At 39.2% G+C, this 27,157-nt stretch overlaps 1 protein-coding gene across 1 annotated transcript in view; it reads right to left on the reverse strand.

The window, feature by feature from the left end:
• Positions 1-27,157, reverse strand: part of LOC131795782 (low-density lipoprotein receptor-related protein 1) — a 43,500-nt gene extending 16,343 nt beyond the window's left edge. Inside the window, 37 exon segments of the mRNA XM_066165263.1 lie at positions 290-519; positions 1,607-1,651; positions 5,690-6,022; positions 6,267-6,270; positions 6,710-7,047; positions 7,211-7,233; positions 7,761-7,914; positions 7,917-8,108; positions 8,575-8,610; positions 9,165-9,215; positions 9,218-9,304; positions 9,513-9,671; positions 9,674-9,818; positions 10,555-10,636; positions 11,496-11,617; positions 12,280-12,497; positions 12,500-12,585; positions 13,141-13,246; positions 13,249-13,437; positions 13,440-13,547; positions 14,626-14,662; positions 14,664-14,740; positions 15,483-15,718; positions 16,179-16,329; positions 16,332-16,571; positions 16,962-16,997; positions 17,000-17,020; positions 17,023-17,297; positions 17,733-18,075; positions 18,448-18,468; positions 18,924-19,289; positions 19,719-19,751; positions 19,836-19,955; positions 20,626-21,050; positions 21,719-22,139; positions 26,696-26,794; positions 27,018-27,157. Coding sequence (XP_066021360.1) covers positions 290-519; positions 1,607-1,651; positions 5,690-6,022; positions 6,267-6,270; positions 6,710-7,047; positions 7,211-7,233; positions 7,761-7,914; positions 7,917-8,108; positions 8,575-8,610; positions 9,165-9,215; positions 9,218-9,304; positions 9,513-9,671; positions 9,674-9,818; positions 10,555-10,636; positions 11,496-11,617; positions 12,280-12,497; positions 12,500-12,585; positions 13,141-13,246; positions 13,249-13,437; positions 13,440-13,547; positions 14,626-14,662; positions 14,664-14,740; positions 15,483-15,718; positions 16,179-16,329; positions 16,332-16,571; positions 16,962-16,997; positions 17,000-17,020; positions 17,023-17,297; positions 17,733-18,075; positions 18,448-18,468; positions 18,924-19,289; positions 19,719-19,751; positions 19,836-19,955; positions 20,626-21,050; positions 21,719-22,139; positions 26,696-26,780 — 5,595 coding nt within the window. The 5' untranslated portion in view covers positions 26,781-26,794; positions 27,018-27,157.

Raw genomic sequence — 27,157 nt, forward strand, 5'->3', positions numbered from 1 at the left:
CATGAGACGTTTACGGAGCTGGGTAGGACATATTAACCGAGATAATTTTTCAATTAACTCTCGTATAGAGTGTCGGTAGATTTTGATCCTAAAGTACTGTTTTTCAAAGTTATCACAGCAAATGCTTTCTGCCTGCTCGTCTTTAAAGACTAATAGCCTATTCTACGTTCTAGTATCAACCATTTTTTTCAAGGATTAGGTAATAATTTTATACGTTTCGTGTGTTTATGTTTGGTTTACCATTTTTTATTCTCTTCAACACATTCAGCATTAAGAGGAGCGTAATTACCTCCTTTTCACCAGAAGTTAGACTCATTCGATTTAACGTCCAAAGAGAGTTGTCACTCCAATACATCATCCTTCCTCGATAGTGTATGTCGATTGCGCCGCCCTGAATAAGGTCTGACCTTACTGTCTTAACACTGACGTAGGTTGAGTTAACGGATTTCAGGTCAATGCATTTAATGTTGTGCCGGTCGATAAAATAAAGACTGTTGTCACTTTCACAACCGTAAAGATCTTGAAAGAAGAAGAAAAGAATCTCATTAGCTATCCTGAGTTAAGTATTAAGAATATAAAGGTAAGCAAAGGGAAGAAAAATGTTCGTAAATCGTTGGATCATTTTAAGGCAAAAAAAGTGAATGCATTTCGTTTGTCTTCGTTGATTCCTGCGATGATCATAAGCCAAAAATGTCCCGTGTAAATCGTTTTTTGCGGGAGCATTGGCCGCAAACAACAAAATTGAAATTAATGAGGACATTTTTCTGTTCCTGGCGAAACTACTTACTATTAGCTTGTTCGCTCTCACTGCAGGGTTGTTTCTATCCTCATCAGAACTTGCGCACTTGTAACCTCCGGGCTTTCCCAACAAAGATGACTGCAACTACCATCACACGGATTATCACCTGGACAATAGCAATTTGTTATGAAAAAAAGAGGTAAAATGGGGTTTGCATATCGCGATATTATAGTTCATTACAACAGCAATTATTGATATATATCTATATATAGTTAAGTGTACTATATGAACGTAACTAGAGGCCAACTCTTGACTGTTCTGGACGAGTTTAATGCACGTCGTTTCGGCCGTTCGGCCTTCTTCAGGTTAAAAAAAAATAAATATATATATATATATAAAGGCCTGCCCGTTTCTGAAGGCGAAGAGTGACATTTCAAAATTTTTGTTAAAGGTATACTCACTCTTCGGTGTATAATTTGCCTTTTTTCACTGCAAGTCCTCTAGGGTGCGTACAAACCGTGAAGAAAAAAGGTCAAGATCGCTTGTATCGTTATTGTTAATTCGAAACACCCATCCAAAAAAAGTGGAATATTCATTCCAGGTAAACGTACTTGTCATCTACGGCAACTCCAAAAAAGGGTCCCAGAAAGGAAGAAAGAAAGTTTCGCAGCAATCTAACTGTGTACGCTGTGGCTACCTGAGTCGAGATTCTAGATACAGTAAAGCATATTCAGAGTAGCTCACAAAGTAGAGGCGGATTCCCATTTCATGGTCTAAAGTGAAGGCCGTCTAGGCATCGATTGTGGAACCGTAGTAAGTTTCACCCAAAGGAGGCAAGTTATGCGTCTGTTCAATCCGTCCAGTTACCTGCTCTTTCAATGTATTCCTTCAGCTTGACCAGTAACATATACCCTGAGTTAATGTAAAAATCAGAATGAACTAACTTAACAAAAATCCTAATATCACTAAAAGTTTGATCTTGCCCCTTCAGACTTACATAAAAAGCATTATGATATAGAGTGTGATGAGTCTATTTGCATGCTCCTAATAACTATGGCGTAGAAGGCGAGTTGAACTAGCCTGCAAATGCTGAATAATTAAACTGAAACAACGTTATTTTCCCTTAGCTTACCCTCTCGTTGTATCCAAAGTGATATCCACCGGAGATGGATTGCAAAATTATAAACTAACACTTTCCAGATCAGATCGCCGTTCAGCTTTGAGCAAACCATCTACCCTGGTCCTTTTGTCCGCTTGTCATCCAAAAACCCTTACGCTCTGCCTCCCACAAGGTCCACATCGATGGCCCATGGTGAACTAACGTTCTCTGCGAATTACTTCAGACGTCTCTCCATCAAATGTAGTCCGAGCGACTGATGCCGAGTTTGGGAATCAGTCCAATAGATTCGCTTTTCGATTGGATCGAAAGCAATACCAGTTTGGAGTTTCCATATTTGAAATTGGCAGAGGGCTGAGAACTTTTCTCTGTGAGCCCAGCAATAATGAGATTTTCTGGTGATTGGTATCGGCAACAAATATAGACATCACCAAGAATACCTGCAGATCAAGACAAAGAAACCTAGATTCTTGTTCTGCACAGGGGCCACAGCATACGAATTCTCCGTCAAACATTTAGGTTTCTGGCTTCGCTACCAGAATCTTCGATTCAGATGTTTGGTGATGGAGATCATAGGTTGTGTCAAAACGGTAATCGTAAAAAGCCTTCTTGAGTTTCTCACTAAGGTTAAAATGTGTGGTGTGGTACTCTGATATGCCATCAGTGACCATCGAATCTGTCAACTTGCTTTGCTGAAGTCAAGAAATTCAATGGATTGATGTCAGCATAAAGTAAATAACCGGCTCCCATCTCTATCTGAAGAGATGGTGTTAGTTAGTGGAATCATAAGAATCAGATGTGATTGGTAACCGATTTCAGTTATGGGCAAATCCGTTGTTTATTACATTAGACTATCTTAGAACCCTCACCATAAACCGGATATTAATAATAATGATAATAATAATAAAAGAATAATGATTGAAATAATAAGTAACTTGTAATAATCTCAAACATAAGTCTTAATCATACTAGTAAACGAAATAGTGGCAAAAAGGTACAAAATACACTGACAAGATATTCAATCTTCCGCCAGCCACACTGTCCATCCTTACACATAACATCTACTACCGGTGGGATTGACAACGCAGAGCTGTGAACATCCAAGCATTATTTTCACCGGCGATGGCCCTGAAATAGAGATGTAATCCAATAGTAAGTAAGCTTACTGTTAGGTTAAGTGATTAAACAGATCGGGTTGACATGCCTGCACTACTTGTCGAGCCAGTAAGTGACTGCTTTACTGGTTGTCAATGAAAATATGAGGTTATTATTATTTGGCAAAGGTAGTCTTGGGTTAAATCCGAGCGTTCTGATTGGTTCGTACTTGGTCGGTATTTTTATCATACGGAAAACGGTCATACGCCCAGGTAATTTTGTTACGCAAAAGGCGGAAAAAAATTAAAGTTTGTCATGAGTGCCATACAAAAAAACTTACTTTCTAACTTCACTTTTCACAAGTAGTAGTGCGAAATATTGGCTTTCGGCCGCTTATAAACGCACCACGCTTCGCGTTGCGTCATTATGACCATGACCTTGGCAATTATTCTCCAGTGCGGCACTCACGCTCGGTTAGTAAAGAGATTAATCGTCATTTCTTTAAATAATATTTTGATTACCGGGAACTTGAGAAAAAGTCTTGGAGTTGTGGGCATAAATTCCACTTGGTCTCTCAACGACCCGTACCGACCTGCGGCCTTTGCCACCGCGCCGTCAGATAAGTTGGGCTTTGAACACGACTCCCGTGAATTGTCCTTCACCTGTGGCAGTCCAGTACAAGGTGTCTTTAAACAGCGCCAGTTCCAGTTGGCGATGGTGAAGATTTCCGTGGAAATCAGCGTATTGGATCTCATGAGTTGGTCAAGTCGATGTATTGCTGATAACGTCATTGGGTTTGGTCAGAAAAGAAACAAAGCGTTTGCTATCACTTTATCCTGACCTATTGTCAAGGAAAAGTATAGTAAGTAACGGTATGACAAATTTGCGAACTAACTTGTCTGGTTTGTACCATCAATATCTGCTTTAGATATCATGGGGCCTGCTACCAAGTGATGAAATAATACATGACACCTGGTTTACAAAGAAAAAAAAAGGTGTCGAAAACATTGTGGAAAACACTATGACCAGCCTATGGGGGCTTTTAATTGGCATAAAAAAAATTCATATGTCCATTAGTGACAATTAAAAGAAGGGAAATATCCTACCACGTACGTTCAGTTTTTTAAATCTAATATGCGATCACTTAATTCTTCCTCAGCAAAATACAGCAGTAAACCTGTTTACTTGGCACAGGTAGTTGTGAGAAATCTGCAATCAATCTACCAAATTTTAATTGTGCACCTTAAATTCATATCGGCACGTGAATGTAAAATAAAAACTAAAGCAAAAGGTACTCCTTTCGCTGCTGATCTTTGAATCGGCTACTCCGAATTCAATTCAGAGCAACGAAGCACCGCCCCTAATTTCTTGAGTGTGAGAAACTATGAAATGAAAGCTCCCTTCTCTTGAATGACTGAATACTTGATACGCCATACTGAGTTTGTTAAAGCGAAAATCGTTTTTTTCCCTCATCCAATTTCACAGCTGTAACTTTTTCAGCGATAATTACATGGAAAATTTTACTGAATTTGGTGAAGAGGTGAATACGGCCTCGCCAAAGGAAACCGACTTGGACAGTCATGATGGAATACGGAGAGGTTAAAACCTCATACAAAATAGAATACTGCACAACATAAGATTAAATAGTTACCCTTTTACTATTGAGCTTGATCCCATTTGGGATGACAAAGAGTGCCGAAGGAAAAGTAGACCTGGCATCAGGGAGAACAGTATAATACCTGTTACAGAAGCTGTATTATACAATATATTAAATAAGCATACCCTGAGTCCTGTCCAAAAGTTGATACGCTTGTGGGTTAGGTACGGTTTCCCAAAAAACGAGGACTTTTTGATGTGCCCCATCGAGAGAAGCAATGATGATTTTGTCGCCGTAATAGTCGGCAAAGTAGATGTTCCTTCCACAAACAAGATAATTTCAATGCCCATTGGATTGCCAATATTCCCGTCCCACCAATTCTATAGAGCCATTATTAATGACTGCGCGGAAGCTTCTTCCATATTCATCCGTCCAGTACATTTGTTTCATGCATGGAATCGTAGGAAATTGCCGACGGGCACATAGTATAATCCAAGCTTTAGTGCCATTGTTTTGTGCTGGGTCTTCCTGTCGGCAGCGGCCTGAAGTCAACCACAGTTTCCGTAGCGGGCTCTCTCGCAAAATAACAGGCAAATCGTCCCTCCGTCTGCCACTGAAAAAACATTAAAATTCTTGAGACTGGATCTAAGAGGAGTGATTTTTCATTTTGCGAGGAAAAGACTTGAGTGAGCACAGGGGTGATATTTTCAAGGAAATACATAAAAAGAGCCATTATTGAAATTGCCATAAGTCGATCAGAAGGGTCGAGAACACGCCAAATATGATTTACGCCAAAAGAAAAAAAAAAAAAAAAAAAAAAAAAGGACTGAGAGGGGGAAAAAAGGAGTAGTTTTGTTTGCCTACTGCTCGTTTCAGACCCTAAACAGTGATCAGTAACAGCCCAATGATTTATTCAAGCAGCGATAATTTTATACCGTAAATTTGAGATACTAATAGAATCATTTGAAAAACTTATTGCATACGCTGCTTTCGAAGACTACACCACTTTTAAAGATACAACTTCTCCTTCCGAAAGCAACCTCTGAATCCATTTTTTTTGGTATCATAACGGTTTCTTCTGCACTTAATTAAAAAACATGACTTTTTAAAAGAATCTATAACGTTATGGCGTACAACTTACCTAGATTCTGGGTTTCATTTGAACAGATAACCGACGCGTCTTCCTCGTGATAGCAATAGCCGTATACACTCCATCCGCGATGAGGACAGTCTTCAATTGAGCTTTCGTTGCCCAGGCAACTCACGTCACTTAACCATATATGACCATTCCCTTCACCAAATGCAGCAAACGCAGGAGCAGCAAGAACTTCACTATATCCAAGTTGGCCGCAAACCACCTGCGCGTCCTTTGTATCCCATAGATCGTCGCAAATGGTACCCCAATGGCCGTCATGAAATATCTCTACTCTTCCTTCGCCGTCACGTACTCCGTCAGCTAGTCTCAAAATTTGATCTGAAAAAAAAATTAAGGTATTATATGTAAGTGAACATAAAACAACACAATCAAGTATTTTCGGAATCAGAAAAAAAAGAAAATGTTTTATGGTTAACCAACCAAGCCAGGAACCCATTACCTATTGGGCCAAGCTTGATACAAAGTTGAGCCACGAGTAAATTTTTTTTGTGTCAGTGACTAACTTTGAATCAATTGCTCCTTCTTCCGTATCATTTAGAAACTCAAATTTATAACAAATGACTAGGCTGTGGTACATTTTATACTTTAAATAGGGTGGAGAGATATTCAAAAGCCTTGTTAGCCAGAAACCATAAGAATCCGGTCAGTTGACAAAAGTGTTGGGGTTTCTGTCTTTACTTGGCATGCTGGGTCTTAAGGACAATATGCATTTGCCACGAACATGCGTTACTCAAGTAGGAGTCCACTTATACCTTTGAAAAGAGCAAAATGCCTGGATAATTTCAGCACGAATTTACATGCGCAGATTTTCTGTTCATGTTTTCGTGTTTGGAATATTCTATACTCCAGTCAGAAAAAAAGTCAAACGAATTCCAGTTCACCCATTAGTTAGTTATCCTCTAAAGAAGTGTGATATATTTTGTGCGTCTATTCTTTTCTATTAGGGAATAAAAATAATAGTAACCAGCATTTCAATAAAAATGCCAACCAGAATATCTACCTGGCCTTGGGGGGTGGAGTGTATTTGCAGACTACACCAACGTCGTCAGAATGGAAGCAGTTGTGACTTCCCCATCCGCTATGGCGGCACTCTGCAATGCTTGTTTCATCACCGACGCAGTCCACATTGTCCAACCAAATCTGGTTTGGTGTACTGTATCCATCGTACCAGCCGCAGCAGTGTGTACTCCAAGCACCTTCGCTGAACCCCACCATGCGGCAAATGACGTTTGCTTCTTCGATTCCCCAGTTGTTGTCACATACGGTTCCCCATGTGTCGTTTAGATAAATTTCTACTCTTCCTTGATTTGACGTAGATCCAGAGCGCAATCGAACCCGTAGTTCTGTTAAGTATAAAGTAATAGGTCGTGGGCTCCATACTCTCATGCCTAATCTCTAACTTGTATGCAATCACTCGTCGATATGACAAACTTAGTGGGGTTTCGACATAGAATACTGTTTTAAGGAAAGTAAATAAAAAAAATTTTATATAACAAATAAACTCACCAGGGTGAGGGCCTGGGTCTAAGGTGGACCTTGAAGGAAGAAAATATGAAATAAAGTGAAATTATAGCTACGAGATTGCGAGGCTATAGAGCAGCGATAACGATGTCTCGTTCGTTAAACTGCATTTTCCCTATAATCACAATATGATTACAATACCCCTTATGAGGAGAAACAAAAGCATTGACCATGGCATACATAATCCTTTCACTCCCATGAGTGACTCAGACAGACTTTCTACTCACAAAACAATTTTGCCAGCAGGTGATAAGAAAAATGAAAGTATCATCAGGGGATTATTTGTTAATCCAATACCAAATTCTCCAAACTAACATCATGAGGATTGTATAGCAGACGGCAAGGGAAATTGCTATTGACATCTTGGGAGTGAAGGATTTAAGGCAACTACGTCTGGGATAAAGCTGAAAACGTATCGGAACAAACGAAAAAGCATCGACCGACCACATGAACGCCTTTTGCAAAAAGAAAATCTAAGTAACACCCTCGTTGTGTCTTCATCCTAGTATCTCGATATCCAAGCTTTTTAAGGCATACCGGGGAGTTCCTACCTTCAGTGGTAGGAATAGAATCATTCCTGCACACAACTCCTACGTCTTCGCCATGGACGCAATCACTCATCTCCCAACCATTGTGCTGACAGGCAGCGATACTTTTTTCATCGCCACGGCACTTGACATTATCCATTAAATGGGAAACGAAGAGTTCCCTGGTCCGAAGGATTCCACACGGATGGCTCCCGTGAAGTTCAACATCTTACAGACCACTGTAGCCTCACTCATGCCCCAATGATCGTCGCAGACTGTCCCCCATCTTCCTTGATGATACACTTCAACGCGACCTTCGTGAGATGAGTTGGTGCCACTAAGGTGTACTTTTAGATCTGTGAGAAAAACGTCGACTATACTCAGTAGATGTCCAGAATACCTAGAATTATTATGATCAAACGTGTAAACAATTACATTCCATATTCCTGAGAGCCTTTTTCCGAATGATTTTCAACATACAATTATAACAGGAATCGAGCAATTCGTTAGTAATTTGGTAACATCTTCCAATATGCTTTGTTTGCTTCTCCCATAATCTCTTGTGTTCTTAATCGATAGCATGACCACAGTTTTAACTATTTGCTCCACCTCCACCCTCTAGAAGAGACGATGTAAAATTCATGCAGAAAACAGGTAGTAGAGACAGAGAGAGTGAGAACTCGTAAATAACAGTAAATTTTTCGAAAGAGTTCAAATGAAATGTAAACCATAAAAAAAAAGTATCAGATGTTAGCAAAATGCCATGATTGCGCCTCAGCGCAACACAAAATTAACTAAAAAGAAGTACACATTAGAAATTACCTGGTACAGGTGGCGGTGGTGGTTTTGGCTGAGTAGCTATAAAAATTGGGAACAAAGTAATGGAATCAGCTAAAGAATTATCGTTATTCAACCCTTTAATTACCATAAATGACCAGAGCAGATTTTCTCTTCACAATACAATTCCAGATACACAAGTGACCAGAATACTGAACGATGTCAATTATGGGATTATTAATTGATCCAACCCAAATTCTCCGAACCATCATCATAACAATTGTATGACCGACCGTAAGGAGAAATAAAGGGTTAAAGCTAAGGTAGAGCCTGAGCCTTGGAATCTGTGGCGGGCATTTCTTTTCGTCATCAATACCTTTACACAGGACATTTTGGTCTAACTGTGCAATATTGAGTGAAAAACAAAGTTATTGTACGGACTTCTCACATGCATTTCTCTCAGCGAGAATATTTGGTAGAGGTGAAATTTGAACGGAATGAGAAGATGGAAGGAGCAACTGTAACAGGGTTTTAAAACAGTGTTTCTAAGCTACGTTATACGTTGGTAAGGATAAATTGGGGTAAATACAGAGTTATGAGTGGCATATGGGGAATCTAATAGGGAATTTAGTTACCGTTACTACAAGTCTTTCCCCCGGCTTCTAATTCTACACCATTTGGACAGCGCATTTGCTTCCTCCATTAGGAGCCAATAAACAGAGATGGCTACACCCTCCTTTGTTAATACGACACGGTGGCCTGTTCATTGGAGACGCTGAAGAAAAAAAAGCAGTGAGATGTTAGACAAAGGAAAATTTATCTCGGCTCGAGTTACGTGTTCTAAAACTTTAATATGCCTATGGCGTTCGTGTGCCAATGCAGTTACTTTTACCCCGGATATCTCAGCAAATTTTCACAGAATGGTCAGGGCATTAGAGGTAACGAGAGCAGAACTGTATGAGAAAAAAATGAAATTCAGTTACCAACTGGTTGTCTTGACTCGTCTGATACCACAACACCTGCTGGCGTGTCATCAGTAAGATGTCCAAAGTTATAATGCTGGCCTTTACCCTCCGTCTTATTAAAATACTCAATGCTGCGACTATTTCTGTCCGCCCAGTAGAGGTAGTCGCCATACAAACTAAATCTGCGGGATTTATGTTCTGCACAATGAACTCCAAATTGTCTTTGTTGTTCCCGTCTAAGTCTGCTTGATCGATGTAATTGTCGTAACGAGCTATCCAAGCGATATCCTCGGGCTCATATGCAATAATACCCCTCCAGGGAATCTGAAAGTACCAGTCATAGCCCATTCAACCACCGATTGTTCCGATTATTCACCGGTTAGAGCTGCTCGTTCAATTCTTGGCTTCCTCTGAACTCCATAGTCGGTCCAAAACAAGTACCTTGAGAGATATTGGTACGAGAGAGGGAATGGAGAGAGAGAGAAAGAAAGTAACATATATCATGAAGTCGCCTTCTATGGTTGTTCAGTACACTCGCGTCTGGAAGCAGTCACGCCAACAGGCGTTTAGCATTGACATTAAAAGCTCTTTATTTTATTCTACAATAGCCCCATCATTTGCCCCTTCTTGGTCACTCATTATCTTCGTCCTCATCCGTCGTCGTCTTGTCCTCATCGTCGTCTGTCGTCAAATCATCGTCATCGTACTAGCTCGGCCAGCGACACAATTAAGTGTCTCATATCATTCTTAATTTTTCACAGTTTTCATTTTGATGGCATTCATAGCCTTGCCATGATTCTGAAAATAGGATTCCCCGTGCTTTTTCCATCAAAAAGCCAGAAAGCGGTACTGTAATTATTCCTGAATAGATCAAAAGTAATAATGAGGTTATCCGTTTCCTTACTGGCTGCGCCAGCCCAAATGCTTGAAGGCCCTTAATGGCTTACCCAACAGTTGTCTTTGGATCGACAGCAATTTCCACGAGGGCTGTAGAAAGAGGTTGAAATTACAGTTTTCCATGAATTTCCCGTCCAGCATTGCCACTTCAATCCTCTCAAAGAAAATCAGTCCAGTAAAGCAGACCGCTCTCCCATTCAACAGCGATGCCATCGACTTGTCCCAGATCGTCCTCTAATAATGACCTTTAATCAATGAAGCACGTGGTTCAGTAACCAAACTGCAATCGAACAGTTTATAATCCATTAATTTTCCGGAATACTTCTATTACTCCTTGCTATCCCACTTGATATAACATGAGTGTAAATGTTGTCTGAAAAGAACTAGATACTTTAACCTATGACACATGTCAGTCTATCTTTTTTGTAAGCTGGTTCTTGCTTTTCTTAAACTGCAATTTTTTAACGTATTCCCTATGCCAGTAGCCTCACGAGTCTCCCAACCATTTGCTGTACTTGGGATTAAGAAAAATCAGTCGCGATCTTTACATAGACACATAATGCTTTATTAAATCCCTTTCATAGGACTTACAGCGGCAAAATATCAAGTCATTACTATATACCAGAATCTAGTATGACAAAAGATGCCCTCGATCGGCATGAATAAAACCCTAAAATGTCCTATGTCTCTCGGTCATGTTATCGCCTAAAGTCCTATTTAACAGTGCTGGTTAAAAAACGGAATAAAGTAGAAGATTCCTTTACCCCTCACTTTCACCAGTAACAAGGCTCATTTCGATTTAAAAGTACAAAAAGTAAAAGAGTTCCATCCGGACGTTATCACTCCAAATACCATTCCTCTCCCGATGGATCTAGATCAATTGCGCCTCCTTTTATGAGGTCATCTCTCACTGTCTTAAACGCTTACGTACGTAATTGTTAGTGGAATCCAAATCAATACATTTGATGTGGTGGTCGTCAATAAACTAACGACTTGGGTCGTTAGTGTCAGCCCGGGAAACACTCTTGAAAGATAAAAAAAATTTTATGTTAAATATAAATCTGATTTCAACTGAATTAACTAATTTTCTTGATCGCAACTTACCTCCGTGATGTTAATGCTCTCAAAGCAGGGAGTGGCGGTGTCGGCGCGGAACATGCGCATTTATAGCCACCAGGTTTCAAAAGACAAAGATGACTGCATTCTTCAACACATGGAGTGAGCATCTAGAGAAAATATTTTTTAATAGCAATCAGTACCCTTGAAACGCCAGATAATGAAAATGATCTTCACTCCATCGAGCGTATGTGAGCCGCAAAACGGTGGATGAAATATCAGAACTAGTTGAACAAAAACAATTTGGGAGAGGAATCCTTCCTGTGATCCCTCAAAATTCTATGTAGCATTTTGAATTAGGGGACGTCGCGAAAAAATTATGGTTGGCAGCTATCACCCTCATTTTCTTTAATTACAACTATTTGAAGTTGGATATGAATCGCTGACTGATAACGAGCCGTGCCTATGAGATCGCGTCAGCGGAGAATCCTACTATTTCTGTGGAAGAAGCAATGAGTGAACTTGGGTTTTGTCCGCAAAGTTAGCGCAGGATTTCCCTGGCGGAGAAAGATAAATAATACGGGTTTGTCCCTCTGCAAAGAAATTTGGAGATAAGATTGAAAATGTTGATACAAAATTCAGACTTAAGCAGGATACTTTTACATAATATTAGCCTTACAATATCTTCAAAGCCTCCATATCTAAGCATTCAAGTTACCTTGTTACATCCTCAGGGTTAATATGTTGACGCCTCTCGGTGTGTACTGGATAGGGAATCAGCTCGACAACAACCGAGTCCAGACCTCTGCTGGCTCTTTTAACGATTCCTAGCAAACCAGTCCGTCCCAGTGGAAGTAGTGAGCTTCAGAGCAAGCCCCATAGGGATTAATGTAAAGCAATTGCTGTAGTCGATGTGATACACGATTTCACTATTTGGATAACGGAAGGTCAATGTATTCGCAAACTAGGATCCCTGATCTCCTACACAATACAAAACATTTTCGTCCACATCTATGGCGAGCGCGGTGGGTCGCTGATAGGGAAATGAGTGAACTCCCCCAATGTGGTAATATCGCTTCCGTCCAGTTGTGCCCTGTTAATCATCGTCGGATTTCCCCAAGCAGAGTAGTACATATATCTAAATTCACACAAGCATTTTTTTCAGAGAGTTTCTCATCATCAGTGTAAATGACCTTTATTCAAACCAAGTATGTATTTACAGTTGGTGTACATTTGAATACATTAGGAAAAAAACTCCCCACATACAAAAACGATAATAAAAATGCTCTGGGAGCTAGAGATTATAAACCTATAATATCTTGTCTGAGAGACATTCATAACGTTTTCTTTTTGAGAAGAAAGTCCCTCATTTGGAGTGGCCATTTGTTATTGGAGCTTATCGTTGGAGTTTCCCTCTTGGATGAGATGCTAATCTAATAAAGGTAACCAACAAGGTATTCTAAAATGGTGGTATCCATGTATACTCACGAGTGAAAGAGGCGTATTTACCTTCAGGTAACTCGGATTATTAAAAAAAAATTGACGTCTCGATGTCTATGTAAGATCAGAGGGGCAAAATAACCAGCAACAGCCACAGGAGAGTTTGTCAATACTCGGATCTTTTCATTCTGTTCGTTGGATGCACAGCACTTTTTTATGTAACAATATCACATACAATTCTTGATGCACTCACCCTCGTTGAATGTCAATCGCCAAGCCAACCAGATTATGCATTTGGCTCTGAATAAGCACTTTTCTGTACTTTCCATCGAGCTTTGCGACTTCAACTGTTTCTTGTCCCTGTCAGTGAAATAGATGTTTCCTGCGTAGCTGTCCACAGCAATTGCCATAGAGTAACTCACATTTTGTAAGATTATTTCCTCATTTGTACCATCCAGGTTTGAACGAGCGATATGTTTCATTGTCAGGTCCGACCAATAAATCTTCTCCTCTGCAGAGTGAGATGCGATAGCCGATGGACAGGCACTTGTTCAAGAGGCAGAGTATTTGCCACTGAAAACAAGTCATCTCCACCCAAAGGAGACTTGTAGATCTCGCTGAAGTAACACTCGGTATGCAGAATCAGCCGAAGATATTTGCCTTGGAATTCCAAGAAAAGACAGACAAAATACGTGCTGTGGGTCATACATTTCGTTTATTTTTCAAATATCGGAAAATTTAATGAAAAGAAAGATCTAAAAAAAATTTGTTGTTAGCTCATTCGAATCACAGTGGACTCAAAGTATTTCCCCACGGGAATTTTTATGAAGGTAAGTGCTGTCACTGAGTTCCATACGGCGCAAGGAGTATCCCAGGGCAAACGCCCCTCGTTCACCTTAAATTTTTCTTATTCAAATCCGTTTTCCTAGTACGGAGAACGCTCTGCATATTCGGTACTCACTATAAGCAAACGCAAGAAAAACATGGTTTTCATAGCATGTTTGCCGGCGTCTGGAAAACTCCTCTGTTCAGTCTGTTTTCTTTGAAATTTTTGATCGGTTATCCAGCGTAAGTTGTCACGTTGTTCGTTTTGTATTTTCCTGAAGCGGTGAACGCGGTAAAAACGTGATATTCGGTTTATTTATATGGTTTCCAGCACGATCGTTACACTGGTTAACAACTGATTTTTAATGTTTTTAATATGTTTTCTCTAACTTTCTCTGGAAGTGTTTTAACATAGTATTTTCGTGTGTGTCACGAGTCAGCTAACGCAGTGAAAACTCGATATTCAACTTCGATCATCAACGCAACTGTATAAAGCCAATGAACAGTCGTTTTCTGGATACTTTAATTCACCAACAAGAAAACAACAGGACATTTTGGATTTTCCATTTGGAAATGTTAGAAAACGTTCGCATGATGCTGTTTTCCAAGAGATAATGATCGTTTTCCGATCGGGTGAGCACCATTTTTTTGGCATTGCCCTTCATTCATGCATAAGAGTAAGACTGTGATAAAAAATTAGGGCGTTAAACAACTGTACAAAGCGTGAATAGTTACAGCATGATATCAAATTTGTAAGTTGAAATTAAATGAACGCATTACGAGGCAGATAGGACTTTATAGAGCAAGTTTTCGTCACCTAAACATTGTAGGTTTAAAATGGGATCACGGCATCCCAGGACCTCCCCCCCCCCCCCACCTAGCTAGGCCCTTGTAGGGCACTGGGTGTTCTTACATGTTGTTGAGTTCACCAGCTCCATGTCGCTGGGGCAATACACAATGTGGCCCGGATGGCGCATCGAGGCAAAGGTGACTACATTGCTGGTCACTCCGTTGGCATCCACGAGGGTCTGTAAACATAAAAGTGCAAATCATCATGTCTTAGCTAATCCAGTTACTTGAGAGTAAGCCTCTTCCTGCATGTGATATATCGTAGCATGATTCCGAGGCTGAAATGTTATGCGGAAAGTGAAAAGTTGTTCGAGAAGTTTTGAAGATTTCAGCGCACGCCTTATCAATCCGAATCTTTTAGCAGGCCAGAAGGGTACTATTTTTCCTACAAACCTACATTAAAATTTATCACATGGCTTCTAAGGCTCAACAATGAAATGAAAAAAACATACGGGACAAACTGGCAATTGATTTTCACTCCCCAGACTGCTTTGTTGCATTGACAATTCCTACTTTAAAAACGGAAAGTGGTGCGATTTTACTGGTAAGATTGGCCTGTGTTTTAAGCATGGGCTCTAAGAAATAGATTACAGATTGAAATTCCAGAGTATCTCAATCATCATTTATAACCTCGCTCATAAAACAGCAGCGCCACAAACGGTGAACTAATGAATGCTATGAAGAAGACAGCTTGGCTCAGGGTTGGTTGAATTTAAATTACCTGTTTGGAAAATGTTGTCTTTGTCGTAAGAGTCTATACCCCAAGTAAACTTCATCAAGCCAATGAGTTTAGAGACATTACCGTTCTCGTGCGAAAAATTTCCAGGACCTGCTAATTGAGAGCTGTAATCCCACCATCCCATGCGCCACCGCTTCCTAATCCGTCACATACACAGTATCGCCATGTATAGCCAAGTCAACTGGGTCCATTATCTCTCTCTGTTATGAATGCTTGGTTTCCACCTGTTTGTAGATCAATGAAGTAAACTTCCTGGACACCTCTATCGGTCCAATACAAACGATTCAGATTGTAATCTACCGTCAGCCCACTGGGATAGGAATCTTCTGTCAAGGTGAAAATAACTTTTTGATTATTTCCATCCAAGTCTGCTCTTTCAATGGTTGGTGGGTATCCTTGGCTTGCCCAATAAATGTGTCTGAATAAAAGCAGATATAATTTCATGAATACATTAAGGTATGATGATTCTATATCATATCCACATAACAAATGGCGGAATGTAAACCGACCTATCTCTCTTTTCCACCTTCAGTCATCGTTAGGGCTCGATGCTTAGGTTATTTTCAGATTTTACAATTAATCAGCCTTTACAGAAAGGGTCACTTTGATAGTAAATAGGTTTTGCGAGGGACTATTAAAACCCACAAAAATATCCTGCAACATTTCATTTCAATTTAGCAACAAGTGTTTAATTCTTTGCGCGGTTCCAAGGCGTCAAATTAACTTTTTCGTACTGCAGCAAGCTCAAAATGCTATTCTACATTAGTTTCTTTTTTCTCTATTATTTTCTTAGGGTACCTGGTGAAAATAAAGACAAAAAATGATAAGGAGCATATTTCTGCGTTTTATCATAGGGAAAGACTTGATTGAGCACTCACCCATTTTTAAGGTCTAAGGCTATACCCTCTGGCCAAACTGTAGAAATCAAACCCGTTCGGTGCATCCCATCTAAGGTCGCTACATCAATTCTGTATTTCGAGCTGTCTGAGAAGTAGATGTTGCGGGTAAGATGATCGATTGCTAAACGTTTGCGTAGTAAATGCCATTGACAATAGTCTCAGCATCGCTTCCATTTAGATGTGAACGCTGGATTATCCCTGGAGCATATTCTGCAAAGTACACGAGCTCTTCCACGGGGTCGAAGCCGACAGCAGACAAGCCGCGGAGATGATCAATCGGTAAAGGGGCGGCTCGGTGGTCGTTTCCTTCTAAGTTAACTTGAAATATAATTCCACGCCAGTGTTCAGAGAACAGCAGGCTTTTCTTGCTTTCTGTTTGAAAAAAAGGGGAAAATATGGTTTTTAATGATTCTTTGCAATCTACTGAGGCACCGAAGAATTGCATCAAAAGACGTTTTTTTAAACCAGTTTTTTTCAATTTTTTGGCATAGAGTCAAACGCATCGGAAACTCAGCCTCTTTGCTCTTTGAGCGAATACGGGATAAAGGTTTTAATTGATGGAACTGGTATCATTTCCAAGAATCTCGATTTCATTGTTATCAGTCGTACTTATCAAAGTACGACTGTCGCACGAGAAGTGGTCAATATTGATTCGTTTTCCGAGTCTCTAAACTACTTGCTGCTAAAAATTGCTGCTCTTCCTCACTGAAAAGAGTCTTCAATTTGAGCAACTTCATGTGACATAGAAATTCTGTACCATACCGTAAGATGGTAGAGCACTCTCATTTGTTTGGCAATAACACCGGCGTCTTGGTTGTGTGGCAATCATGATTTCCCCATCCGCCATGCAGACACTCTTCAATGCTGGATTCATTTCCCACACAATTTACGTCGTCCAGCCAAATCTGCCCGGAGCCAACATCGTAAGCAGAGAAGATAGGCGCAGCCAAGGCGCCACTGTAGTTTAACATGCGACAGATCACATTGGCGTCGTTAAGATCCCAGTCATCGTCGCATATCGTGCCCCATCGGTCCTTGTAAAATATTTCAACTCTACCCTCATTCTCACTTGTGCCCTCAACCAAGCGAATTATATGTCTGTAGATTAACAGAAGATAATTAAGCATCTTTAAAAAATACTTTCCTCTGTGGTGGTGCGTCGGTGGGGAAATATAACAAGACAATTTGGTTTTATTAATTTAGTTGATAATGTAGATCAATAGATGGGCTAACAATCGAAACGTTAGATTTAATATTTTTACGGTGGCCAATTTTCATGATCAACTCTGTCAGTTGATATAACCAAATTATCTTGTTCCCTCTGACTTGTTTTGTTAATTTTGCTGGGGAGGGAGACTCAATTCGTGCGTTAATACGTTCTTAATATTTATCTCATCCTATTTAGGACTAACTTCATCCTTCGAGAGATTTAACCCAACCGTTGTAAGAACACAAACTTTTCACCCTGTCACGGGTTATATCCATAAGAAATATAAAAGTATCACCTTAATGTTATTTATTGTCGAATGAAACTAACCCGGAGGTATGACAGGATTAGGTATACAGTAAACTCCAGCATCGTTGGCATGAGTACAGACGCTATAGTAATTCCCCCAGCCTAAGTGTGGACATTCTGACAAGGAAGTTTCATTTCCAGTGCACTGCAAGCTATCCAACCATATCGCACCGGTTCCAGTCCCGTACCGTCCACAGCACATAGTCGACCAAGCTCCTTCAAATCCTAGCATCCTGCAGATTACATGTGCGTCTTTGATATCAAAATCGTTGTCGCATATTGTACCCACTTGTCCATCATGTGTAATTTCTATGCGGCCTTCGTGTTCAGTAGGGCCTCCTCGTAACCGTATTGTTACATCTTCAAGGGATGAGAATAAAAGGCTGTTTTAGTGCCGGCACAACATGCGTAGATGATGTCTCATCTCATAGGCTACCTATTTACTTCGGAGTGTCTTGGAAACTCCACTGTGTATCTCTGAGGTTTCTATGATTATTTAAGATCGTTAACTAATGGAGATCCTTGTCCCTAAACCCAGGCCAGGGAACCTAAGCATTTAAACTCAATTTTGACGCGTTTCAGTTGATTGAAATCCCTTTGACATGTTAAAATGAAGATTAAATCTCCAGTGGTAATGGCTGCTATCGAGTTGTTCATTTATAACCTCCCATGCGATGCAACGTTACCAGCTTAATGTGTTACGTAAATTAAAAAAGTTAAAACATCTCTCACTTCCTGGTAGTCCTTTAGTCACTGCAAAAACAAAATCAAAATAATAATAATAAATAAATAAAAATATTAACCATCAAAGTGAAGGTACAAAACTGAATGATAATTTGAGTCATCTTAGCAAATTAGAAGAGTGACTGAAAGAATAATTACTGATCACCCCTAGTCTTTCTTTTCCGGAAGCTATCGACTGTGGTAATGACAACTCCTCGAGTGTTCAAGATATCTCTGATCTATTTTTACGAGTCAAACGATAAAAATACTCGAAACAGTAAAATATATGGTATACCTTCTTTAAAATGAAAGATACCTAGATCTAAGTCTGCTTTTTTGGTCTTCCATCTGATTGATAACGATTACGAACTTAGATGGTGCTTGACATATTAAATACAGGCACTTGCCAGAAATTCAAACCCTTTTAAATTTCGCTCAGAATTGAAAATGATTCAGCACAATTTCAGAGCTCTAAAAGAACTTACTATTTGGGGCTACCACCGGTGGAGTTGGGGCACTGTCATTTTTACACTTTACACCAACATCTTCGAAGTGGCCACAATTTGTCTGGCCCCATCCACGGTGCTTACACTCCATCAATGAGTCCTCGTTTCCTCGACATTTCAAATTGTCTAGCCAAATTGGAGAATCATCTGATCCAGAACCATATGACGCAACGAACTCAGCTCCACTGTGGTTGAGCATGCGGCACACAACTTGAGCATCTCGCATGTCGAAATGATCATTGCAAACTGTTCCCCATTCATTTTTGCTGTCTCCTTTCATCCTGACTTCAATTCTTCCCTCGAGAATTGATGGTATGCTTCCAAACATTAGCCTAACCTCAATCGCTTTATAGGATTAAAAAAACATTTATGATGAGATTCTCTCATTTGTGCTATTGTTGTGTTTATTTTGTTACTTTATTTTTGTGCTCTTTGTTCCTCTGTTTTATTTACTTTTTTTTGTTTTCGTTGTTGTTCATTTCCAATAATTTTTTGGTTTGGTGGTCTCTTGATAGTAATTTTTTAATGCACAATCAGTTTTAGCTATTTCACTAGGAAGTTTTTTCATTACAATACATCATCCATTTTTAAGCCGGTTTGCTCTGATCTTAGAAAAACTTCCATTCATTTCGTTATAGCCAAAGTTTCTCATCACTGTCCCTTACAATCTCTTTCTACACAATCCAAATAGAGCATGTCACTCATTGAGGAATATATAATTAGGAGTGTAACAGGAGTTGATGTGAGAACGTTAACAAGGAATACGTAACTAACCTGCTACAGGGGGTTTTGGGGACTCTCCAGTAGCTGTAAAACGCAAAAACAATAAAAGCACAAAGTCAGGTTAAGGAGAAATTTCCTTAAAGAGGAATTTTTTTTTATGTGACTCACCATTACAAGTAACATTATCGGGTAGCAGTTTGAAACCATTGGGGCACGCGCATTGAGAGCCAGTTGGGGTCAACAAACAAAGGTGACTGCATGCTGAATTGTTCTTGCAGTCAGTCATGCCTATAAAAATGAGAAAACCAAACATCATTAAGGTCCACGATATCCTCTTTACCCTCACCTCAGGTATATTTCTTTCGCTTTAGATTTATTTTATTTTTCATTACCTTTAAGACCTTTTCTCGCACCGGCATGACTGATAACTTGATGATAGGCCTCAATATAGTGGCAATTGGAGTTGTACAAATATATATCTCAAGTTGTTGCTAGTAAGGTTTTGAACTCGCGTGGCCTCGCGTAGGTCAGTAACCTGAAGTTTCCTTAGGTCACTTGAAGACGCCTTTATATTTTGACAAAGTTTGCCAAAGTCGCCTAAAAAATTACAGCGAAATAAGGACCTAAAGTAGGTCTGTTGATTCTCTCGACTACTTTAGAGGGTGTACACCAAATTTCTTTAATAGACCAAGCGCTGTAATTAGAATGATGGATCACTGATTCCCCTTTCACACTGAAATAGCTGAATTTTTTGGAATGAACCTCTAAGTTGAAAGAACATGGTGATACTCTGGAAGTGTCCAAAGGAGTTATGCGAACTGAGACAATATTTTCGTCAGGAGATCAGGATTTAAAATTTTCGTTTAACGATCACACCTGTCTATTATTTCAGAATATTTGCATCTTCTTTGGCGAATAACAACCGATAAATATGCCTTAATAAGAGAATTCAACTCACCTGACGGTTCCCTTGAAGAACTATTTAGAGCGATACGATAGGTCATCTTTTCGGTCAACCACCCCATGTTTCTTAAGTGCTCTCCTGCAGTGACATTAACTCTCTCGATACTTCGGCTTCTTAACTCACTTGCGTACAGAATATTCTCGTACCACGTCAGACCAAAGGAGTACAAATTATGACTTGTGGTCGTGTGTACAGTTTCCGCTTTACGTTCTTCATCCAACTTCATTCGCTCTATGATATCAGTTTGTGCATCAACCCAATACAAAAGATCAGAAGAAAAGTCTATGACCAAACCATTTATCAAAAGTTTTGGTATAAGTGCTGGATGCTCATCCATAATGATCCTTCTCTCCGTTCCAGCAAGGGTAGCTCGTTCAATCCTGGGAAAGTCCCATCCAGTTTCAGACCAGTACATGTAACTGAAAAAAGAAACCGCAGCGTTATAAGGCAGTGTGCGACACATAAGGCGTCCTGATGAACCAGCAATAGCAGAGACAATGTTTTAGTAGATACTAAAACAGTGGATGACGTTGAAGGCGCGCTCTGATTGGCTGCTCAAACTCCGAATATCTTTTGCTATTCATCTCCGAGCAACTTGCGCGAGATTTGCGTTTGAAAAAATTATAATCGTTGCAGTAATTAATTAGTTAAAATCATATTTTTGTACTGTATTATCCAAATGTTTCATTATATACTAAATCAGCTATCCACCTCAAAATGGGTGGCTGGTTGTTAAATATTTACAAACTATTTTGAGAGAGTTCTAAGAGATGTTCGCGTTCAAATTCACGCAGTTAAATCACATTCTCCTATTGCTTTAATTCAAGTCTCACTTTACCCAAAGACGAGAGAATGTTCGATTTTAAAATGGTGTTTTCCGTAAAAAGCATCTGCTAGCTCTATGGCAGCTATGTATTGCAGTTGATTTTGGGGTGGATTTTTCCAGTTTTGTGATTTTAACGGTAATAATTTGTTCTGTTCAGTAAACATATACAGCATTGAAACTCAATGTAAAATTTCAATATATATAAGGGCACAGGTACTTGTAACTACACTCGCGAAATTACCATTTGTTAATTAAACTTACCCATTCCGAGAATCCACTACAATTGCCCGTGGATTTGCCACATTTTCCGAAAAGAGAGTCTTTCTGTGAGACCCATCAATGCGAGCAACTTCAATTGTTTCGTGCAAATAATCTGTCCAGTAGATTAGTGAAGACTCCCACTCTACTGCAATGTCATGCACCTCGCCTAAACCATTTAATATGATTTCTTTGGTGGCACTGGTAGAGAGATGCATTCTGTTAATTGTTGTGGTGCTGCTATATTCACTCCAGAAAATCCAACCATGCCTTACATGTAAGGCCAAAGATCTGACCTCCTGCAGACCCGATAGCAGAACTCCTTGCACTGAAACGTTCCTGGTGCTTATGTACCTGATGCTGTCTCGGTTAGCATAGAAGATGAGCGGAGAAGCGCTTCTACCAGCGGCTTCGAGCTCAGAACCTAAATATGGCAAAACGAAAATTCATTTGTTACATGTTGACATCAAATTGAAAAACAAGTAAAAGCAATCGAAAATATGTATCACCAGGAGTTCCTGGTATCACAGCCCTTCAGCTGAAATGCTTTACAATCAATATATCGCTTCAGATACAACAACTTTGTGCCGCGTATCTACGAGAACACCTTTGACTTCTATCTTTAGCGGAACGTGCATCTCTCACAGGTTTTGCTCTGAAAAAACCTGAGAGGTTTTTTGGCACATTAGAACACTTTGTGACTCCCATCTTTAGCGGAACGAGCATCTCTTACAGGTTTCGCTTCGAAAAAACCTGAGAGGTTTTTTTCCAACTCTGATAAATGTTTGCTTTAGATATTCTGTACGTGTTTTAGTTATAAATTTTTTTCATGAATGCTCCTCGTTTCTTTCGGTAAAACATGATTACAGATCAAATGGAAGATGTATAGTAGTTACAAAAGTTTCCTTGTATACGATGCATTGTAAAGATTCAGCTAATAATAGAAAGAGTTTGGTCAGGTTGGAACACATACAAAACGCTTGCGGGGTCGAAGGTAAAACATTCCAAAAAAGGAATTTTCCAAATTAGAGTAAAGAATGTTTTCTCGGATTGCAAATAACACACTGAAAATTTTGGGAAAAACTCTACAACATGCATTGGAGCGTCCAATGAGCATCCTGTATGGAATATGTTTTCCTTTTTTTCCTTGCTTGTTTCCTTGTCACAGGTTGCAACTAGCAAAATTTTCAAGATGTAAGCACCGTGAAGAAAAATTGTTGTTACAGTCTAAAGCGCTTTATTTTCCTTTTATAATATTGAATAATATATAGTGGTATAAAAAGAACAAAGTTGAACAAGAATAATTTAGGATCGAGAAAGTTGATCTGAATTAGCACAGATAAATTTGGGGACGTTGGCACGTTTTTAAGATACGGAACCTACAATGTTGCTCCTGCCTTTTGTGAAGCAATTTCTGGCATAGGCCGGAAAAAGAAGGGGCCTAGTATGTCAGAAGGCCTTCTCATTTAAGGGTTTGCTTTCATATGCAAATGCACCAAAAAACGAGGCGTTTAGGGCTCTTCTCTCACTTTCTTGAAACTTCGTTTTCGTCAGTTTTCATTGAGGGTCGTGACAGCTCATGACCTTACAGAGGGAAACTGCCGCACGAATTTGCTGGTAAACGAATAGATTCTGAATTGTAAGTTATTCCATCAGCAGTTTTTGATAAAATAAAGTTATTTATAACATTAAAAATGTGTCGATCCCGCTGATGAATTGTTTATGAATGATTCTAAGGTTTATCCACCATAGAAAACTATCCTGGTAGCTGCGATGGACAATTGTGTATTCTTATGTTTGCCAACTTTCGGAATCGATCCGACTAAATTTCATTCTATCAATCAAACTTGACATAAATCAAAATCATTTCTTCTTTATTACTGCTGATAGCGTATGAGTTGATTCCATGAGGAACGTTCGAGTGGCTGTCTTTAACGATGCATGAATAAAAATCAGTCGTCTTTACCATGGAATTTGAACAAACCGTTAGGGATAGAACACATAGCATAGCCATTTACACCGTCTTCTCTTATCGCAACCGGTGTATCCATAGCGACACGATGTCGCTCATTCCATAGTCTAGAGCACGACGAGACGAGTCCAAAATATATCATTTCTGAACTTTTTAAATCAATGATTCTCTCAGTGGAAAAATTGAGCAAATATTCGAAACGACTCAGAGCGAGTAGACTCCTATCTCGCTACGGTTGTATCAAAGCCGGTTCCAGATTATTAATGTGACCGCTTCAGCAGCTTAAATCGTTAAAAACAATTATTCTCAACGTTCTAGTTGCCGCTTGAAACAGCGCGACTAGCCATCCATTAGCAGTATCAAACGAAAATGTTAAAACCAGTGCCGCTGAGTACACAATCCATGGTCGGGAATTTAATACTAATCAGCGGTGGTAACCTTGGCCCTGAAAACTGCTTGACTTAGTCATTATGACTCAGCATCTGATAGCCGCCTTAAGGTCAATGGATGACTCGCAGAAATATAGACAAAATAAGCAACAAATGTCTCAAGGAACACTTTAAAAACTCTTACGTGTAACAAATATGTATATCAGAGCCCTTTTTCTGAAAACGTTGAAATGTTAAGAAACTGCGAAGATCGTACATAACCCAGGTTAAAAAAAAAATGAGAGGTGTTTTTCAGTTCATTCGCATGGAGATGAAAACATTCAGAGGAAAATAAATTATTATCTTTCTCAACTTTGAGGAGCGTAAAAGTGAATTTGGTTAAGGAGGCTAAAAACATAGAAATATAATAGGGCGGATGAACAAGAAGACAGAACATTTGATTCAAAACGATCCTCAAATTGTGAAAATATTCAGCGCACTTAGCTATCATATCATTAGTTTGTGTGGAAAGAGAACAAAAAATACAATACCGCTTTTTTGAATTTGCATGATAAAGATTTGTTTGTTTGATGTAAAAATTTTTCTTAATTAAAGAAAGAAATTCCGGTGCTCCATTTAGGTGGAACGATCATGACGAAGCTTAGAACATTAGAAAGGCTTAGCTTGTCACATAAACTCAGAAAACAGAGAAGTTTCGGCGAAGGAAAGGCTGATGGGAGAATAAAAAAACCGTCTGGACATAATTGGAAAAAGATATGGTTCAACAACTTCTTTAACTGCTACTTAGTGCTGCTCCTGGCTTAGTGGCGATATTGCGTAAGCATTAGAAACGACGGACCTCAAGAATAAACAATTGGTTTGAATCAAACTTTGCAATTTCAGGAATTTGAGCCAGGAAAATGATACTATTTAATAATGTAGCCTTCTATACTGTGAGAGATGTCATTGAAGCTTGAAATATCTTTGGGTTGAGCAACCTTGTCAAACAAAAGAGCTGTTTGCAAGACTGTAGTTGTTATTTTGTTTTATTGTTATTATAATAAGGATTTTTTTCACCGATATTCATTCTAGCTCATGAATTCTTTTTATGCTCCTTTGAAAAAAGTATATCCTTTCATTCGAATGGAATCGGATAGAATATGGCAACTTCAAGCATAACAAGTGTTTTATGAATGGTAGGAAAGACTGCAAAACACTGTTGAAGAAGCTAGAAAGGATCATAAAAGGACCGAAATGCTAATAACGAAATCGTAGCCTAGGGGTTTTTGTGAGTTATGAGACAAACATAATTCCATAGCACCCTTTCAATGTAAAAAATTTTTCATATTATTGTCTCAAAGTATCCTTACGTTGATATTCTTTCATGAAAACCGCAAAACCTCCATGGGCACGATTTCTAGCTTGAATAAAACATGGCTATTCCAAGAAGAGTCCTAATGAGCTGATAAAAGTGCCATACTTAAGTCGTTTGAAATTTCTTCTTTTATTATTTTCTGTGGTTATGTAAGCGCTGAGTATCGTTTATTTGTAAACAGGAAAAATAACAAAAAACGACAGGTACCGTATCAAAAACAAGAAAAAGTTATTTATATTATATCAGATATTGGTTGGCGATTCAACTCCAGTGCCTGCTTCCACTTTTTAGAACCTAAGATGCTAAAACGAACTTTGCTCGGTCACGAATCCGGCCGCAGCTCATTATTCTCTCTGAAGACCTAAAAATACTGATGGAATTGTTATTGCAGACACAATCACCAATTGCAGAACATGCTGGCTCGCCGGCAAAAATTAAAATCGCGAACTAAACTTTAAGTGATGGTATTTCTTAAACTTCGTTCTTGTATCTCAGGCCTAACTGGCTTTGTCAGTTATCCCGTGATCCCAAAAAAAAGGATACTTTGGCTAAAGTAGAGTGTTTTTTTATGTACTACGTGTTCTTTATTGTTTTTACAAACAAAGCTCGGCGTGTTTTTGTTATTGACGTCAAACTTCTCCGAGCTGTTCAAAAACGAGACGAACATGCAAATTGCCGAAAAGATAATTAAGCTTTGCACGCAAGTTCTTCATTCTATTTAAACCATATCTTACCTCACTTTTACATTGAAAAATACAAAAAAAACTCAAACAAAGGTGGTCATCAAAGTTTCAAAACTAATGGTTCAGTAATTCCTGCAAATTTGCTATCGATGGTAAACCTCAAATTGTTCTTTTTGGCAGAAAAAAAGAACAAAAAACAAAACAGAAACTATTGCATGTGATGCCTGCTGTCTGCGGCAACTAACCACTGCTTGGTTATGATCTACTTATCCTGAATAGTAGATAATGAAGGACGGAAATAATAAGTTCGTCAGATACCGCCGAGAAAATTCGACTCCTTAAATCTCATCTGCGTCTAGACTTCTCAGTGCCCCACAAAAGTGCCATTTAACGATGAAACATAAATAATTTGGATATTCTCCTGAAACGTCTGTTTATGAAGCAGATGTAGCATTTAAGTATGTGTTTAGCCGGCTCGTAAATTTGCACGCGAAGTCTATTTTCTTTACAAATATTAACAGTAATGAACAGAGGGACATGAGCTTAGGTGTTGCTCTTCACTGATCACATGAAATATATTACCTTTCACAGTAAAGAATCCAAGAAGCGTCATCCAAACGATTAACATTTTCGAGGATGGCAGGCCAACTGTTTGGGACGAAGACATCTTGCACTAAGATGCTGTAAATAAATGTAAAAATGAAAATTTATGCTTTATTTCTAATCTAGTCTTTAAATAAATTGATTTGATTCATTCCGCCACAGACCACCGCTGTTAAGAAGCCGGCAAACTAAACAGTTTCTTTAATTAACTTTGGACAATCAAGATAACTATGGAGTTTCACTTTCGCTATCTGTTCGATTTATCATCTGCCTCAAACATATCACAATCATGCGGCCCTACCTGCAGTCACCAGTTTTCTCCTGAAACCAACAACAGAACAACTGCAGGCTGCAGTCACAAAGTTCAGCTCTGCGAATATATTTAATGCTGCATGTCTCATGTATTATTCAGTATCGGTAAATGTTAAACAAATTTTCGTC

This window comes from Pocillopora verrucosa, chromosome 4 (assembly GCF_036669915.1).
Source record: "Pocillopora verrucosa isolate sample1 chromosome 4, ASM3666991v2, whole genome shotgun sequence".
NCBI classification, from domain to species: domain Eukaryota; kingdom Metazoa; phylum Cnidaria; class Anthozoa; order Scleractinia; family Pocilloporidae; genus Pocillopora; species Pocillopora verrucosa.